The 20,440-nt window shown below is 40.3% G+C and overlaps 1 protein-coding gene across 4 annotated transcripts in view; it reads right to left on the bottom strand.

Annotated features, from left to right (window-relative positions):
• Tmem2 (transmembrane protein 2) overlaps positions 1-20,440 on the bottom strand; it is a 76,330-nt gene that overhangs the window by 40,787 nt on the left and 15,103 nt on the right. For 3 of the 4 annotated variants that reach the window (XM_005388527.2, XM_005388525.2, XM_013516339.1), the window contains exons 2-6: positions 16,447-16,789; positions 10,263-10,403; positions 9,125-9,686; positions 5,182-5,351; positions 241-429 (exon numbers count right to left, since the gene is read on the bottom strand). In XM_005388527.2, the coding sequence (XP_005388584.1) occupies positions 241-429; positions 5,182-5,351; positions 9,125-9,686; positions 10,263-10,403; positions 16,447-16,777 (1,393 nt within the window). In that variant the 5' untranslated portion in view covers positions 16,778-16,789. Of the gene's footprint in view, positions 1-240; positions 430-5,181; positions 5,352-9,124; positions 9,687-10,262; positions 10,404-16,446; positions 16,790-18,645; positions 18,651-20,440 lie in introns of all 4 variants that reach the window. The other variant, XM_013516338.1, reaches the window with a different exon arrangement.

The following is a 20,440-nucleotide window of genomic DNA, read 5'->3' as shown; positions in this document are numbered from 1 at the left end:
CCCAGACTGGCCTCAAACTCATGGCATTTCTCCTGCCTCAGCCTCCTAAGTGCTAAGGTTCCAGATGTTCATCACCACCCCAGCTAAGGCTTTTATTACTGATGATGATAATATCAACTATTGGTATTGTTGCTGCTGGTGCTGCTGTTGTCGATAATGATGAATAGGAAGAAAATGACTCCAGGAGTCAAATTCCATGAAGACTGTGTTTCCTATGAAGTATTCTGAGCATTTTGATACCTTTGACCTTGACCTGAAAATGGCTACACTCAGGACAGGGGAGAAGAGTGAACTCCTCGGCTTGGTACATAGAATAGTCTGTGCTTGCAACCACAATCCGCTCTCCAGGCTGCCAACTACTAACATCGTCCAGCAGATGAAGCTTCACTCCATCCACAATCTCCACCCGGAAACCTGAAAGAGAAACCCCTAAACCAAAACAGGAAAAAAGAAAAAAAATGCATTAATGGGATTTTTTTTCCGAAATCAATCTTTTCCCTGATTCCCAAATCAGAAGTGAAGATAAACACAACTTGGCAATTTCAGTCAGTCTATAGGTATAAATAATAAAAATCTGAAAATACAGATCCCAGCCCTCAAGGAAAGAGAGCTCCATGCACTCCACAGGCCACGATGCCAGACGTCGCCTAGTAAGCTATTCTTCTAAATTTAAAGTCTCAATTTCCACATCCCTCATATTTCAAGACAGTAACAGAACTGTGCTCCTGTCCCCAACCTTAACATGTAACAAGAACACATCACTCTTGAGTGAAAGCAGAAGTTCCAGGCACAGACTAGATCTGCAATAAATGTTCCATTCCTTGGTTTGATCCAAGCACAGAAGACATAGCTCATTAGTACACAATCTTAACATTATCTCAAAACATCCCTCATTTCTGTGCCTTTGTTTAAGTTTCATTTTTCTTGTTTAGGTTTCTTTTTCTTTTTTTGGTACCAGAACTCGAACTCAGGACCTTGCACTTGCCAGGCAGACGTTTGTGCCACTGAGCTATATCCTTAGCCCCTTGTTTAAGTTTATAAACCAGAGAAATTTATTTCTCCCAGTTCAGGAGACAGTGAAGTCCAAGGTCAAGTCACCCACACAGTCAGTATCTGATGAAGATGCACCACGTCCTTTCTGAGTCCTTCCTAAGGTGCCAGGACAAACACACGCCTTTGGACCTAGAATGTCCTTCCACTCTTATCTACCAGTCAAGATACCCTCCACCTTTTCATAAACTTCAGGCAGATCTTTAAAGGCTTCCCAAACTTCCCTGCTGGAAGTAACTTCTCTTTCCAGTCTTATGCACTCCCTTGGGTATTAGTCACTCCTCCACAGCAGGCAGGAAGAAGACAGCTCAGCTCCCCGCAAGACACAGCAGTGAAGGCAGGAGGCACATCCACCTATGTATTCACTACTGTCTTCTGCATAGTACAGATCCACAGGCCTCTGCTGAACGATGAAAAGACCTGTTTGATCTGTCACATGACCTGAGGTCACATGATGCTGGGATGATGTGATTATTCAATCCAATAACTACTAAATAACTAATCTCTCCTAACATCTTTGAAATTCAAAACTGGTTCTCAAGCTTCCTAGACTCTTTCCCATTTGCAAGAGATCGGTCCCCTTGATTCCTCCTATCCATCCTTTATTATACTCTTTGTTGTACTTTGCTGTACTCAACTGAGAGGTACTATACAGCAGGGACAGCGAACCTCATAGAGCTTTCAGTGATACGCAGCACGTGTGCCATAGGCTTACTACCACAAGCTTAGATGTCTGATTTACTTCACTCAACAGTATATTTTTCAGGTCCATCCATTTTCCTACCAATGCCTCAAACCTGTCCTTCTCTATAGCCAAACAGTACTCCATTGTGATCAAGAGCAAGAGAAGAGAGGGTGAGGAAAGAGAAGTAAGTAGAATAAAGATCTGCCATGCACAGGAGCCTAATAACCTCAATGAATATAAGCCATATATCTCAAAAACAGGAGCTAAGATTAATAATATCAAGAAGAATAAAAATGGGGCATGAGGATTTAGGAGGAGGGAGAAAGGGGGGTAGGAAGGGGAAGGCAATTAGTTAAAAACAAGCTATATTATGTACAGTACCCACTCCCCAAGGTGACTGTAAACTTCATGTACTGCAAATATGTACTAATAAAAAAAACTGGTTCTCAATTATATAAATAGGAACTGAGCAGCTAACCCAGGTTATTCATAACTTACATTTCTTTCATACACAATCTGGTGCAGAAGCACTTTCTACTTCTAAATGTCCATGATGTAATCTGTCATGATCTGAAAGCTAATCTCATAATGTGCAGCTACTTCATAATATCAATGGAAAAGGAAAAATCTCATTATAGATGGAAAGACAGCTATTTAATAAATATATGTGCATCTCTATCTTTCTATCCAACCTCATACTACCCGGGAACTACTTTAAGACACTGACTCTAAGACATAATGATATAAGCTAAAGGTTAGTGAGGTTAGTGGCATCAAACGGAATAAAATTCAGTAAGGAACAAGGAATAGTATCAATAGCCTCATAGCCTTTTTTTTTTTTTAGCTTCATAGTCTTAAACCAGCCATCCAGATAAAATTGAACATGGGCAAACTCTTGGATTCTGTTCTTTTAGGTTCTAAACTGCCTTATCTTTATATTTTTGCCAAACACACACACACAACCTAATAAACATTATGCTTTTTTAAAATTTTTTTTGCATCTTAATACTAAAGCCTACAATGGTATTTTATCCAAGTAGTGATATAAATAATAACCCTAACACTTCTAATACCTAACACCTGCTGGGATTTTACATGCATGATAACCTTTACAAAACAACTATAAGAGATTTTAAAAAATTACATTCTTTAGAAATAAAGCAACCAAAGTCCTGGGAGTTTTGAATAACACCTAAAACAGCAGCTAAATAAACGTAGCACCCAGAACTGAATTTTAACCTACTACCAGAACCCAACTTTTTGATCGCTATATTACAGTCTTCTGTCTTTCAAGAATAAAAAAGGAAGCTTAAAAACAACAATTAAAAAAAAAAAAAATCCATGGCAGCAATAATCATTCCCCAAGATGTCAGGTTTTACAAAAAAAAAAAGGAAAACTCTCCTAAAAAAAAACAACTGGGAAACACTGTTTCATATAAAATTTCAATACTTCTTCAAAAAGATGACAGATAAATAAGCATTGATTTGAAAGGTCATTTATCTGTTAAAAATAAAGTTAAATGGGAAAGCCTGTACTATTCAATAATTCTTCACTTTTTTCTTGCTTTAGGAGAAAATTCTGCTTGAGATTATATCTTATTGGCACTGCTGATTGGAAATTTAAAAGGAAATAATTTCGGTCTCTCTGCTTCCTGGACAGAATTTCCACTTCTTCCAGAGAATAAGAGTCACTGGGAAAATAGGATGCAAACAATAGCCTATGACACACAGGGAGGACAGCCCTCTTCCAGGAAGGAGCAGTCCTTGGTACTGTGGGAATGGAGACAAGATCTCCGACAGGAAAGGTTGACTCAGGATCTGTCAGTAATTATCCCCTTCCTGGAACCTCCCTGGAGGCAGGGCAATAAACTCCACTCACAGAAGCAAACCTCTCCTAGGAGGAGTTCTCACCTGCCTGCGCCTTTGGCCAGAGACAACCACCGTGTCGTGTGGTAGAAGTTGCGGTAATCTTGTGAAGGAGAAAGTTGGACCATGACTCCCTAATTGATAGCATTTTCTCACCCCAAATCCAGGAGGTTTCTTGGAGACCCCCACAGAAAAGTCCCTGTTACACTCCAAGGATTCCATAAAGCAAAAGACTTTCTTCAATCACAATGATTCAAAATAAACCATTGTAACACAAGTCATGTTTGGTCATTAGCACGTCTTCTTACTACATGTACTGGCCTGAAAAACTTCACACCTCTGCCTTTGCTACTCTTGGCGGCCCTGTGTGACGGTTTCTACAGTCCCCATTTTCAGATGAGGTAATGAAGGTTAGGAAGTAAAATAAGTGAAAGAGCTGGGGTAGGAGCCCATACATTCTGTCACTAGAAATCCTGATTAGTAAACACTTTGTCACAGTGCTGCTCAAAATAGAGGTAGAACCCCAATCTAAGGAAAGCTTTCTGGGTAGTTACAGATGCAACTAGCACCCCTTCATTTTACTCTTTCACATTAACTTGGTATCATATTTACTTGGTTTTGTTGTTGTTGTTGTTGTTTTCTGGTACCAGGAATCGAACTCACAACCTTGCGCTTGCCAGGCAGGCACCGTGCCGCTGAGCTAAATCCCCAGCCCCTTCATATTTACTTGGAAAAGAAAGATGGTGGCCAAGCACAGACAGAAAGCCACCATTTACAGCTGGAGCTAAACGCTCTTGACAGCAAGATAAGTAAATTTAAAAATTTCACAGTGGAACATTCCTTCAAAGAAAAAAATCAAGAGCTACCTAAACAATCTGTGCTAGTCCTAAAAGATAAGATTCTAATAAAGAATTATGAGGAAAATTTAAAGACATAAGATAACTATTTTAGGAAAACAAGTTAAAACAAAATAAGGGCATAATGTACATTAAGATTTTTTTAAATCCTAGAATATTGTGCAATAAAATAACTATCTGAATAATAAGGCTGAAGACTAATTTTTAATTTGTACCTCTCCTGTTTGCCATTTATCCATAGATAAACATAGTAGTTGGATCAGAGGGAAACACTTGCTAAGTAAACGGGAAGTTTGTTTACATAATCTGTGTTCAAAGTAATATTTGCTGGTAGGTCAGCACAAAGACAAGATTCAAAGGATAAAATTGTGTTTACCACCAAAGCACATAATCAAAGACAGCTCACCTTGTCACATTCAAATTGGTTCAGCTGGCACCAAATCCAGGAAGCAAATGCATTTCTACCAGCTAATCACATTCTATAACTCAAATATCAAGAACAAAGTTCAACTGGGGATACTCAAACTAGAATAGATCATTCTCTAGTCCAGAAAGAACTCTTGAGTATGAAAGGCTTAAATATATCAGGGATACAAGTTTCAACTTCAACTGGTGGAGAAATCCAACCAGACAGAGATTTGAACACAGTATAACTTAAAAAAAAAAAAAATCTATTGCACTATTTACCAACACCTTACAAGAGTATAAATTAAACTTGCCTACCTTTGTCCCATTCACTATAAGCTGTCACGGAGAACTTCTGACCATCCACGGTATAAAATTCTCTTTGTGCAAGAGCCTTCCCACCGCTACTGTGGTTTTCATAATATCTCACAGATTCATTGCAAGAAGCGCTTCCACCATCAATGACACCAACTAAAGCCCAAGGTTGCCTAGAAGGAAAAAAGGTACACACATTTGATTATCTGTCATGGTGTTAGCCCAAATCTTTGACAGAGATGTGATGGACAGGTACTGTTTAATTCTTGTATTTCATTTTTGCTGAACCCTAAGCCTCTTTTCCCATGAGGTTGCAACCCCACACTTTGACCAAAATGACCAACATCACAGGAATGAACACACTTGATTTTCAAGTACTTGCTTATCTAGCTCTGTAACAGGTGAAACACCATGACTTCAATTAATCATGGGCTTCCTTCCTTGATACACACCCATCTCACTCACACAGCATTCCAGTCACACTCAGGGTGTTTCCTTCAAAATGATTATCTTCTCTTTTAAACAATCCTCTGCAATGTTCTCAGAAACCCAGCTGCATGACAGAACCACATGGGGCATTTCATAAATATGTAATACATACCAAGGCTCAGAGCCAACCTGGCCCAATGCAATCCTAGTATCTAAAGGTCTGGCTCAGTAAGAGTATGTTTCTAAAGTTCTCCAGGTAATCTGAAGGATCTAGACTTTGAACCACTGAAGGTGAGCAATGATTCTAAAACTTCAGTTAGCCTTACAATCACCCAGCAGTGGTGGAGAACCTATCACACCTGTGCCACAGAGGGCTGTTGGTATCACTGAAAGCTCTGAAAGGTTCGCCTTTTAGAGGGATTAGATTGTTAGATCCCACCTCTGAAATCCCCGGAGGGACCAGAGAATCTGCCTTTCTAACAAGTTCCCAAGCAATCTTAATGCTGTTGGTCTGGGGACCATACTTTGAGAAGACCTAAATTAGACACTAGAGGGTAGACCCATAGTTATCAACCTTGACTGCACATTCATCAGGGCATCTTAGCCTTTGAGACCCTGATCTAAGACTGGCACCAGGAATCAGGATTTTTTAACATTTCCTGGTGTGCAGAAAAGGTTGTAAACCAGAGTTAGAGGTTTCTTAACTTTTTTTAAACCTGCAGAATCACTCTTCAAACAGACTTTCGTGTTACACAGTTGTTTATTTGGTGAAAGAAATGTGTTTCAAGTGCCATTTTACTTCTGTGATGCTAAATATCTGAGAGACTTGTTCGAGCTTGCGGCAAGAGTCAATAAAAGAAGAAAATACAACAAAAAGCCAGAACATGTGCCTTAGAGCTCTTGCTTCAAAATATGAAAAGAAAAACATCAACTTCCTACCTTGAGGGGGAAAAATACCAAATGTAATCTGTGCCACACGGATGGCTGAATATTCACAAATAAAAATTAACCAAAGCATGCCCACACCCTTAAAAATTCCACACCACCCCTGGGCAGATTAACTTCTCATCAGCTGACACTGCTTTACAGCTCTATCTATTCCCTTGACACATCAGAAAGGATCAAATACAGAATGTCTCAATTTATTATTTCATATTTAAAGGAGAAAAAGAAGGTCAGAGATCTCTTATTTAGCAGACCTGTTTCAGCAACTATAAAACAGTATTGCACTCTACTGACATTATCTCCAAAACATTGCCACTTCCTTCTTCCACTTGAGGCAAATTTCAACACACTAGAACACTGTCTTCAAAGGAGTGTGTTTATGTGCACAAGCGATAATGTCAGCGGAACTCAGGGTTAGCAATAGCTCACAATTCTAATTCCTCCATCAAAACAGTGACAGTATTTCAATGGGAATGTAGAAAACAGGCCTATAAGGTGAGGCAAAATAGTCAAAGTCAATATAGTCATAACTGGTGATCATGTAAATCCAGAAACAATGATAACACAAGGACACAGACACTGTAATCTTCAACACTACCAGATAATGAATTACAGAGGGTGTTATGGTTTGGATCTTAAGTGTCCCCAAAAGGCTCGAGTTCAAAGCTTGCTCCTCAGATGATGGTAAACTAAGAGAACCTTTAGGAGGTAGGGCTTTAAATCATTAGAGTTATGCTCCTAAAGGGGATTGTGAGGACCCAGGCTCTTTGTACCCACCCTTTATACTGGCTATTCCACATTGCCATAGGCTCAATGTGATGGAGCCAAGTGACCATGGCCTGAAACCTCTTAAACTGTGAGCCAAAATAAGCACTTCCTTCTTACAAGTTGATTATCTTAGATATTCTGTCACAATAACAGAAAGCTGACTAGCACAGTATGTGCCTAATTTGAAAAGATCATGCTTCTACTCCAGGTGTATAAATTACAGAAACACATGCACATGTTCATTGAGAGATGAGTAAAGGAATATTCAGAGAACCATTTCTTGTAACAGATCAAACTGGAAATCCATTCAGGTATCCACCAATAAATAAATTATGGAATATCCTATAATAGAAAATAACAACGAGCCAGCACTATATGAAATAACATGCATGACGTTGAAATAACACTGCTGAATGTCAGAATACAAGAAGCTAGGCATAAAATATACTGTCTGCTTCAATTTATAATGTTCAAAAACAGGCAAAGTAAACTTCAGTGTATCTCACAAATGCAAGAGAGTGGTAATCTTTGGTGGGGAAGAAAGCAATCAGTTCACAGCAGGGTGGAAGAGATTCTGCTGGTAATGTTCTATTTCTTGACCTGGATGGTGGTTATACAGGTATTGAATTATGCTAAATCACTAGGTTCTACATTCTTGTTTTTAGCCCTTTTTTATACACATATTATAAAACAAAAATCTCCAAGGTTTTGCTCATGGCACTCCCTTGAATAGAAAACTTTTCTTCTTTGCTGTCCACACAATATACTTCTGAAGTTCCTCCAGGTTTCTTGCCTTTGGGATGCCTGCACCAATTTTATAGGCCAATATATGGACTCTTTCTACTTATGTCCCCATTACAGACTATAACTCAGCCAATGTTTCATTGTATGATTATCACTGATGTATATCTCTGTTTACTCACTAAATTAAATGAGTGCTATGAGACTGTTCTTCTCTAAACATTGAGGGGTATCCAGCACTTAACATCTCCTTAAAAAAAAGATGAATAAAAGCCGTGTTACAGACTTTTGTTTACTAATTTTTGTCTTCTAAAATTTCTGTAGCCACTATTACATGCAATAACCTACCATCACAGGAAAAGCTAATGAGATTTTAGGTCCTCATACTCACTGCAGATATTTCCCAACTTTCCTAAGAACATTCAGCAGAATTGTAACTTCCGTTTTCTGAATTAAATGTTGCCACAGGACTCAAGACTACATTAGGAACTCATAGTTAGGAAGGAGATGGCACAAAACCACAGAGTACAAATGTTGATTTTTTTTTTAGTTTCCCCAGGTTTTCCTTCCTCACATGCCATTATAAATGTTCAGAACTCCATAGCTTGAACCAATCAAACATGTGGATTCAAATTAGTATGCAAAAGACTCTGAAAATGAATTGCATAAAAGAAAACTGAGCACCACCACCTCTTTAGCTCTTGTAACAGGTTTAATCTTTTAGCAAGGAGCTATGCCCTAACCTTTCAAGTCCTAAGTTGCCTCAGTTAGCCAGCATGCAATGAAAGAAGTCTTTTCTAAAGTCAGTATCTTTAAACTGCTTATTTTTCCAGTACCTTTCTGTTCTTTTCACAGCTGTGACAGCAAAGTTCACAGAAGACTTCATAAATCAAAGGCATGACAAGAGCTTGTATATCCCATATACAATTATCCAATCCAGTATTTCTAGGCAAAAGCAAACCCAAGGCTGTAGGGCGCTGTGGGTTCTTTCACCACCCTCTCTGCTCTCACATAGATAGGGCTCTAACCAAGAGCTGGGGAGAGGCGAGCAAGGTATGCCTACCTGTAGCCCAGTCCTTGGATCAGTTTACTTCCCAATCGATCCTGGATCATCTGGATTGTTCCTTGTAAGAGGTTCTTGACTGCTGAATCTCCAACAGCTATGGCAACAATTCGTCCTGGATCCTGGACTCTCAGAAACTCCTGAAGTTTCCGACTCTCGTTTTGGTACTCATGAGTATCAAACTTCACACTTTCTAAAATTTTGGCTGTGTCTTGGTCAATGACCCGCACGTTGAGGCCACGGGAAAAGTCCTTCTCAAAGGTATAGGACCCAAAGGGCAAGCCTGAGGAGTTCAGAGTCCTCGCCAAAAACGTCCAAGATGTCTTCCGGGTCCCGTGTAACTCCAGTGTCCCACCAGCTTCTACACCAATAAACTTTTTGCCAAATGTTGGCATACTTTCACCTTCATCTGACTTGCCATACAAAGCAATTGTCGCTTTGGATTTATAGCGGCATTTTTCTGCTCCAATATGAAGCGCCCCACCATCCTGGATCAGGATGTAATGAGTTCTCAAAGTAATATTTCTGGATCCATCTTTATCATCCCCAAACACAAGCAGTCCTGCAGGGAACAACACTAAGGTAAGCCAACTTCCAAAACATCTTCCTGGGATGCAGAATAATCAATTTCACTTTAAGGATTACAAGAAAAATACTTGCACAATTATGCTGGCAAAATTTACTAAGAGTATGTTTAGAAAAATAAACTAGTCTGCAAAACAAATTAAAGAAAAAAAAGAAGAGTTAATATCTCAACATACTAAAGATGTCCAGGAGTGTGAATTTCAACTTATTTACTTTAGAGGTAAATTATTTCTAGAAAAAATACCTGAAAATCTGCCAATCTGAATCTCATGTTTATACATAGTAATCTGTTTTAACTATCTGTTGCAACAAACATTCAGTTCTGAGAAATCACCTGTCTTGTTTATTATCTATAAACCAAGGTCTTGAATTATTTCTAAAGTCCTATACCTCTTGAATTCTATGGTTCAAAGTAAGGAGCTAAACACATCCCCTGTTAGAGTGACTCTAAAGGCTATCCAGTCTAAAAACAGTATTCTACGTAAGGAATACCAAACAACCTTCACAATCAAGACCAAACTTGTGGCTCCCATGGTCAGGGACTATTACCTACCTCCATCCTGAATGACTATAGAATTCACTGTGGCATCTGAGGTCAGACGGAACAAATCACCCTCTTTGATCACAACATTCTTTGCAGAATCTTGCCCTGGATCCCAGTTCCTGAGACGGGGGTTTTGATCTGGGCAATTCTCTATAAAACAAACAACACTGATATCCCATCCATCCCAAGCAAATGCAAAAGGACCACTAGCCGAATCCAAGCAGTACCATCACTAAAACAGATCTCCAAGTAAGGTGCTGAAATATTTGTATTTTGTGCCATTAGGATGGACATTTCATAACCCATACTTCAACAGTTAAAAAAAATTTTTTTTTTTTTTTTGGTTTTTCTCCGGTACCAGAAACCAAACTCACAACCTTGTGCTTGCCAGGCAGGTGCTTTGCGGCTGAGCTAAATTCCCAGCCCCTTAAAAAAAAAATATTACTACAGAAGTAAATTGCTAGCACACAGTTCAGATCAAACTGCAAAAGGTAAAAATGGAGTCCCCTGAACCACCTGCTCTGGAAATAAACCAACAGTAAGAAGGAAAATTATGAATAGCTCTGGACTCACACTAGAAAGTTGTTTTAGAGAAGAAAATATGGGTCTGAGAATATAGCTCAGTGGTAGAGCACTCAGCCGAAATGCATGAGGCCCTGGGTTCAATCCCCAGCACCACCAAAAAAACCCAAACAATCACAACACACCGGTAAATGAAAATTGCTAAATATGTATATTACATATTCACAAGCTTCTGCCTGTGCACAGTGAATAACAAAGTTGGCAAGGGGCTGAAAATAGCACTGTCTTCAGCCATGTATACTTTCCGTTATAGTTTGTGTCTAGACATTCCCCCAAAGCCTCATGCAACCTGGCAGCATGGCTACTGCTCGGGCTTTTAGCCAGATTTATGTTGAGAATCAAGAGCATAGAACGCATCAGAATGATTTAAAACACTGTGAGTTTGGCCAAAAAGGAAGCTCCAGCAGAGCTGTGGACTGCAAGGACAAAGCAGAGGAGATCTTGACTGCTGCGAAGGACCAAGAGAATAGAAAACACAGCCTGAGGGCATCACAAGAAGCAACAGGACTCCACCACTCCTCAAAATTGCAAGTTTCAAAGAGAGCCCCAGAGCGCCAAGTTGGCAGAGAATTTGTTCCTCAGAATCAGATTCAGATTGCTTAGAGATCCAGGCACTCGACCCCTACAGCCAAGAGAGAGGGAAGCCTGGCTTTTGGTCCAGCTGGCAGCAGACCTTGGCACATCCACGAGGTATTGGTTTTAGGTGCATGTAGAATGCAAGAGTTATGGGACTAGGAAGGCTTCCCACCAGATTTCAGAAGGCCTGGAAGGCCTGGCAGTGTGCCTTGAGAAGGCATGTGAAGCTGTGAGTGTGAAGCCAAAGGTGCAGTACAGAACCCAGAAGTTTGAAGAGGCAAGGCACATGGATAATCTGAGGAACATTGAAAGGAGGGAGTAAAGCAGGCTCATTTCTTCAAGAAACCATGGGAGCTACAATCACCACACGTACTGTAGGGGCAGAGCCACCCAAGCCCTTTGGAGGTCACATTTTGCCACAGATTGCCTCAGATGTTGCACATGCAACTACAGGACCTGTTTGCCCTGCTGGATTTGGACTTCCTTTGGTCCCATTCCTTTGTATCCGAGTTTGTAACCTTTGGAATGTAAATACCTATCTTGTACCATTAAACGCTGGAAGTGTTAAACTTTCTTTTCACTTGTGCAGCAGCTCACAGCTAAGATTGCCTTAAATCTCAAGAGACTTGGGACTTGGACTTCTCTGCAATGCTGAAACTGTTTGAACTTTGGCAATTCTTGGAGATGGCTTAAATGTCTTTTGCATAAAGGAATGTATATGAGTCTTTGGGGAGCCAGGGGCAGAATGTTATGGTTTGTGTTTAGATGCCCCCAAAGACTTATGAAGTCACAGGGGAGGGACTTTGTAGAGGTGGCTGAATCTAGAGTAAGTGATGCTGGGATTAAGGGCATGTGATCAGCTCTCTGATTGGTTTGGCACCACCCTAATCCCAGCAGGCTAGATAGAGTATAAATGGGGCAGAAAGACACTGTTAAGGACCCTTGTTGCTTTTGCTATCTTCTGTGATCATGAACGGTTGCCCCTCTGCCATGTGCCACCCTTCTTTGGAGCCAGTGGATTATGTGAAACCTCTACCAACTGTGAGTTAAATAAACCTTTCCTCCTTAACTTTGGGTGTTGAGTATTCTGTCTCAGCAACAAAAGAAACTAAGACACTTTCCTAATAAAATTGGAGAAGCATGACTTCTCAACTGCAGATATTAAGGAATTACAAACCAGAAGAACCAACCCCAAGATTGCTTAGCAACTTGAGTGATACGGAAGTTCACTACTTCAAGAAATGAGTCTTGACTTGTTGGGTTCCTCACTAGAATCAGAATTTGCCTGCTGAATAGGTGACAATGAAACCAGCTTTACCCATGAAATCCTTCCGTTTTTATCAGGTACTTGTATTTGCTCATTATCAATTTGTCCACTTGATGTTAGATACTGTCAAGTTTCCAAAGCACAGAATGAACTGATATTCTATGTAAATTTGTAAGCCTGCCTGGATCATGTATGTAATAATTAAATGTTGAAAAATGTGGTGGTTATGTTAGGTGCAAATGACCTCAAACCAAGGAGGGATGGAGCTGAAATAACTGAGACAGCTTAGTGGAATAAGTGACACTAATCCAGGTAAACAATGGATATTATTTAAATAAGCAGAGCATCAAGGGCAAATACGAATATGAGAAATGCCCCAAATATTCCCTGCCATCCAAGTCTGATTACTCAACTTAAAAGAGCAAGTCACCTGTATTTAAACTAGCAAATGTAGGAATAAGCCAGACACACGTGAGAACCATCAGAAGTCTTTTTGTTACAGTAGAAGGTACAAATGGGGGAGGGGAGGTATTTACAGAGATTTTATACAGAATATATTTTATACAGAAGAAAAACTATTCCAGCCAGGTGCAATGCTGTATACCTATCTGTAATCCCAGCTACTCAGGAGGTTAAGGCAGGAAGATCTCAAGTTTAAGGCCAGCCCCAGCAATTCAGTGAGGCCTTTCTGAAAATAAAATTATTTTCTAAAAGGGCTAGAGGAGGAGTTCAGCATTCTCTCGGTTCAATTCCTAGTACCACAAAAAAAAAAAAAAAAAAAAAAAGATTATTCATTCTGCATCCTCATTTGGAACTTGCATAACCCCAATGCAATCATATTTCAAAACACTTACGTTGCGCTAGGCTTATGCTTCCTCATAAAGGTGACAGTAACTACAGTTAAAATTTGCCTCACTAGTTAAGTCCTTGGCAATTATTTCATGAACTTAATTTTTCTCACAGAACTACAAAATATTTTGATCATCACTTACACTATTACCAATTCTAAGGGTGAAAGTATAACTCAGTGGTAGAATCCTTGCTTAGCATGCATGAGGACTCTGCACCCAGCACTGCAAAAAAATAAACAAAAGTAAAAATAACCCTTAAACTTTTCTTCCCATCAAAGACATAAGAAAGCTCAACATTTTTCTGAGTTAATACTGAGGATTTCTTGGACTTTTCTGCAGCCTCCCTGTCGTCCCATAAAACATCTAGCTGGAATTCTCCATGGTGTTATTTACAAGGCAAATCCATGCCCCATGGAACAAACACTGTACTCAGCCAGTGCAGTGGAAATCCAGGCTTTTGAGATCCTGAGCCTATTACTGTAGTTACATAATTTCTCTATATTGTTTATAATTATTCCCCAGGAGAACACCAGAACAATCACCAAACAATCACCAAAAATTTCAGTCTGTTTCCTTCCCATAAAATGTTCTTAATGAGAAAATGTGCGGTGCACAGAAAGCACCGAAAAATAGCTCAGTCAGCCCCACTTCCTGGCTACCCACTGGCAGAGCACTGAGTGCTCTGTAACAGCAAAAACCACAGCGAGGCTGGCTCTGAAACATGTCAGCATACCAGAGCTTTCCACTGATAATCTGCGCTTGCCCTGCCAAGATGTGAAACTGAAGAATGCTGACTCAAGGAACCACATCAGCAATTCAGCATCTTAGAAAAGCCACAGCTTTAGGCTCCCATTTCCCACCAGTCTAGCGCCCCTTCACTGCAGATTCCTGGGCAAGGATGAATAGTGAACTTGGCTATTCCGTCGGGAAGAGGAGACGGGAAGTTAACACCATACTACTGCAAGCAATGGAATCAATGTTACAAATTCATAACATAGTCTATTTGGCTAGGTCAACAGAGATGTTAATATGGGCACCTCTCTTACTTCCAGTCTATTCTCTTAGAAGTATTGGCACTTTGTCCACTGTCCCATACCCCCACCCCATGTGGACATTAAAACCTCTGAAATCCCTAAGGCACCCATGAAAACTGGATGGTATTTTGAAGTCTCACATAGTGTAATGCTCCTCACCTGCTACAGGCTTTTAAAGAGGTATCTCACTTGACAAAATCTGTTGTAGACTTTATTTTTTTAAAAACAATACAGACAAGTATTTTGGTGTCCAATCCCAGCTGTAGTGGTGTGATTCTCTGTCACAGTCTAGAGTCCTGATTTTCAGACAGATACATTGGGTTTTGTTTTTCACACCCATATTTATAGCGGCACATTTGGTTCTTTTGGTTTTCTGTTTTGTTTTGTTTTTTTTCGGTACTGGGAATCGAACTCACGACCCTGCGCTTGCCAGGCAGGCGCTGTGCCGCTGAGCTAAATCCCCAGCCCCTATAGCAGCACATTTGTAATAGCTAAATCTTAGAAACAGCCCAAATGCTGATGAACCGATGAATGGATGACGATAATGTGGTTGTTTTTGTACAGTGGAACACTTCTCTGCCATAAAGCATAAGCTTTGAAACTTTCTAGCTAAATGGATGTATCTTGAAACTGTATCTTTAAGTGAAATAAACTAGACACACAAATGTTTAAATACTGCATCGTTTCTCCGTTGTGAGAAACCCAAAGTATAAATAAGGGCCAAAATGTATAACAAATGCTGGCAAATGGGAAGAAAATGCTCAAAGGGAAAGGGTAAGAAGGGAGAGGTAGAGGGAAAGAAGGAAGGGACAAGAAAGAGAAAGAGAATACAATGGAAACAAAGTTTTTGTAAATAAGGAGGGAAAGCGGTTGAACGAAGGGGCGGGGATGGGAAAAAAAGAAGCAAGACATATCGTGTAGAGGTTCAAACTCCCTATGATGAATGTGATCATTATGTATATATAAAATGTACCATACACTGTGTTCTTTTATGAGGCAATTCTTTATTGGTATTGTTCTTGAAGCTGACCGGCAACAAACTTCTTCAAAACCATTATTCAAAGTAAATACATTACCATTAATTTGATTTCTTAAAAAACAAAGACCATTTAAGAAATTAAAATTGCCCTACATGACATTTAACTATGAAGTAATGGGTGATTTTTACACATCCTGGTGGAAATTTTTCTTCAAGGATATACAGTGTAACTCAAAGATATTTACAGCTCCTCTTGTGGAAGTGTATTACCAAATCCATTTCAAACCACAAAACGCAAGTATTATTTTTGGTTGCTTCATTTTCAAAACTCAAATCTAGTTTATTACTACACTCACAAAAAAAAAAAAAAAAACCTTCTGGATTCCAAAAACCATACCTGCCACTGAGGATGAGATGGTGCCACCAGAAGAACTCAGTAAAGACTCAAAAGCATTTCCAAAAGAGATGCCTCAAGGACAATCTGAGTACCCAGGCAAAGTAGAAAAATAGAATAGAAGACCAATCCTTCAACTTTCTAATTTCTACTGGATTCCTTGCAGAACTATCCTCATTTACAAGCAGTCACACTTCCTATTACCTGAGTAATGGAGCTAAATCTATGTAATAAAAGTTCTTAAAATTATTGTATTTCTTCCCCTTCTCTCCTTCTGGAAAATGTTCTGCCGGGCACGGTGGCGCACGCCTGTAATCCCAGCACTCGGGAGGCTGAGGAAGGAGGATCGTTGTGAGTTTGAGACTCGCCTGGGCTACAAAGTGAGCTCAAGGCCAGCCTGAACTACAGAGCAAGGCCCTGTCTCAAAAAAAGGCAAAAAAAAAAAAAGAAAGAAAATGTTCTACACACAGGCACAAACACACATACGCACACGAGTGCACACACACTTACCATCTGGAGCATATTTTGAGGATATTCCTAGAATGACTGCAAGTGCAACAAAAAATGAGAAACTAGTTATAGCAAAGCAGATGAACGTATTCTTGTGTCTCTTCTGCTTCCTGCTGTCTCTCTGGATTTGCTGTTCTTCAGGTGAGAATGCAAAGGTTGCCTGGGTTTCCCGTCTGATGGCGGTGGATTTAGCTGGTGCTTGGCTCTTTGGAGGAGGAGGGGGGCGCAGGGGGACAACCTTCCCTGGAACATAACCAGGTGAGCGATGATTGCTTCCATTCTGAGGTTGTACAAAAGCAGGGGACTGTCCCCTGGAACCAGTGGCATACATGATACCTTATCACTGTGAAAACAAAAATAAATTTTTAAATAAGACTCAGAATATGAAAATATTACAGCATTTTATTATGGTAAAATATACGTAACAATGACACTGGCCATCTCAACCATTTTTAGGTTCAGGGGCATTAAATATACACAAAGCTGGGGCTGGGGATTTAGCTCAGTGGCACAGCACCTGCCTGGCAAGCATGAGGTCATGAGTTCGATTCCTGATGGGGTGGGGGGCAAATAAATATACACAAAGCTGTATAATCATGACCACCTCCACTTCCAGGACTTTCTCACTGGTCCATCTATATCCTTTAAGTATCGCCACCCCTACCCTCCGCCATGCCCTCCCAGACCCTGGTAACCACTGGAATGCCTTTTCGAAAGTATCAAGCCAGCACACATCCTGGTACAGTAACTCTGTAGACAATCACCTTCACCAACTATCTAATGCTGCTGCTTCTCTAGCCCAGCTGCACATTATAAGCACCTGTTAGTGCTAATTCCCAGGGCCACACCCCAAACAATGAAATCAGAATGATTAAGCCTGGGATCCAAGCATCTGTATTTTTAAAATGCTCCCCAAGTGAATCTAATGAGCATCTAGAGCCAACAGCTCTCACCAACTGTTCTCAATTTTCAGGGTGCATCAGAATCACCAGGAAGCTGGTTAAAGATGCAGACTCCTTTTCACCCCTGTGATTCTGGCCTACTTGCTGTAGAGGCTCTGGATTTTACATTTTTTAAAAAATATACCTTGGTGGCACTAAAGTAAGTTCATGCTTTGAGTAATCACTATGCTAAGGTCTTCAAACTGTGGTTAAAAGTCTACACGTCAAATGAGGACCACAGGGGGTGCCTAGGAAGTTCTGAAAGATAGGCATTCAGTTCTGGGAGCTGAATTCTCCCATTAAATTTATCACATGGTTAAGCAATTTAAGTATTTCTACCTGTGTTCTCACTTAACTATATACCCTGAATCTACAGTGAGAAGGTCTGAAGTCTATCCTATCTGTTCAAATCCTGAAATTAAATTTAACAAACAGTAGACATTGATATATTATAGTTCAGATTTTTTTTTAAAAAGCTAACATGCATTTACTGCCAAGCACAGTACTAAACATGTGTGTTATTTACATACTTAATACAACAAATCTATGAGGAAGTACCATTATCCCCATTTGCCCTTGAGAAATCTTGAGGCCTAGAAAGGTTAATTAACTTCCCTAAACATCACACAGCCAAAAGAGAGAAGCAGACACTGACTCTCTAGTCTCTGAACAGTTACACTATTGGGTCTGACCAAACAACTGAGAAGCAGTAACTCCAAAGAACACCCTTTAGCTGAGCATAGTGGCACACGCCTGCAGTCCCTACACATGGGAGGCTGAGGCAGGAGAACTGCAATAAGCTTGAGGCCAGTCTAGGCTACACAGCGAGACCCTGTCTCAAAAAAAAAAACAGAAAACATCTTTTGCCACAGGGTAATCAGAACTGTGCTGAACTTGAGAGGACATATTAATCTTCTCAGTTATTCTTCATGCAGAGGTTCACCTGACTATATAGTACATGATTCTTTTTTGCGGAAGAAAAGCTGACACAGAAAATGCTAAGTCCTTTTTAGTTTCTTATGTTCTTTACAGCAGTGGTTCCCAACTTTTTGGTACCAGAGGACTGGTCAGTTTCTTTTTTGTTGTTGTTTTTTTCCAGTACCAGGAATCGAACTCACAACCTCATGCTTGCCAGGCAGGTGCTGTGCCGCTGAGCTAAATCCCCAGCCCCATAGAAGGCAATTTTTCCAGGAGAAATGAGGAGGAAAGTATCAGGGTTTACGGGTTTTCTGTTTTGTTTTTCAGACATAATCATTACATTCCCTGGTGCCAGCATCACCACCTCAGCTCCACCTCAAATCACTGGGCATTAGGATGCTCATAAAGAGGGTTACAACCCAAATCCCTCACAGTGTAGGGTTCACACTCTTCTGAGAATCTAAGGCTATCACTTCACTGACAGGAGGTGGAGCTCAGGCTGTAATGTAAATGACAGGGAGTGGCTATAAATATAGACAAAGTTACACTCCATCACTTGCCCCTTACCGTCGTCCCTAAGGGTTAGAGAGCCCTGCTTTAGAGTGAAGATTTATAAGAATACGTTTTGAATGAAACTTGGCTAACAGTGAGATAAGGAAGGGAGGGAGAGAGAAGGAAGAGCTGGCTAGCTAAACCCTAAATATTGGGGCTGGAGATTTAGCTCAGTGGCACAGTGCCTGTCTGGCAAACGCAAGGTCGTGAGTTCAATTCCCGGTACCGGAAAAAAAAAAAAAAACCCTAAATATCATATTGCAGTGACCATGGGTTGCAGTGACCATGGGTAAGTACAGGATGTTGGACTCTTCCAGTATGTCTGTTCCTTAACAGCTAGATCATCTCAGAGTCACCTGACTTCTTTCAGTCACCTTAGAATTAATCCCCCTCATCTTCTGCCAAATAATAAACAAGTTTCTAGTCATAAAGGTGCCCCAAACTGCTCTATACTCTCAGCAAACCCATTAAAAACAAATGGTCAGCACAAGCACCTGCCTGGCAAGCACAGGGTCCTGAGTTTGAGTTCTGCTACAAAAAAAAAAACCACAACACAAATGATCATTACAGATGCCACAAGTAAGCGTTTCTAAGACCCAAATGACCTGAAAATTATTGGGGACAGAAAGGAAGTCAAATCAGAAATGATGTTGACTTTATTCAGGGCAAAGACCATTCTCCAAGTTGGTGTATCTGTGAAAAATACCTGGTTTGTGAGATTTGATTTTTGAACAAAAGTAATTATTTAGAGGAAGCATATGCTTCATGACAAAGAGAAAACACCACCGCTCAAGGTGCGGTTGAAGAAACTGCTGCATGCACCAAGCAGCAGACAAAGGGCGGGGGCAAGTGAGGGAGTACAAGAAAGACCCTTTGTAGCCTCTATTAACAAATGCAGAAACTAAACTAGACATTCTCGAGTGCCAGACTCATGGGAGCGGGGATCACAACCATAATCTGCTCTCAAAGGGAGGGGGAGCCCTTGGTGTCGGGCTGCAAACATCTGATGCCTCGTTGTTTCAGGGAGAAAGGCCGTCATTACTTAACAGGCTGAAGGGTCCTTTTGTGAGGATAATGCACCCACAAAAAAATGACAGGCATTGAGCAGCTCAATGAAGTAACCAGCCCACTGAGGGTAATTTGTGCCTTCAAGGTCACAAAATGGCAACCTGACAGAAAATTCAGGCAGCATCTGCCACAAACTAAGAGGGCATGCATGCATATATACATACATACCATTCAGAGAGAGACAGAGAGAACATTAGCTCTATTTTACTGAAACACATAAATACATAAGCATCCCTATCCTAGAAATTAAAATATAAAGAAGAAAAAGAATCATTCAAGCAGATAGCCCCCTCAGTTCATTCAAATTTTTATAGACTTGATACAAATACATTACTTTGAAGATTTCATTTCACTTTTTTTTTTTTTTTTTTACTTTGAATCAATTATGTTAAAAATCTATTGATGGCTAGTGATAGATCTAAATCATTCCCAGGAAAAAAAAACGACATTTCACTCACTGAGTAAAGCAGCTGTGCGCTCTCGCTGGTGGAAGGCTGTGGTAGGAGCTGTGGAGG

The sequence above is a fragment of the Chinchilla lanigera genome, unplaced genomic scaffold (genome assembly GCF_000276665.1).
Source record: "Chinchilla lanigera isolate Chin_1 unplaced genomic scaffold, ChiLan1.0 scaffold00033, whole genome shotgun sequence".
In the NCBI taxonomy this organism is placed as follows: domain Eukaryota; kingdom Metazoa; phylum Chordata; class Mammalia; order Rodentia; family Chinchillidae; genus Chinchilla; species Chinchilla lanigera.
The sequence above is the reverse complement of the archived record's forward strand: the minus strand, read 5'-3'. Positions and strand labels throughout refer to the sequence as shown.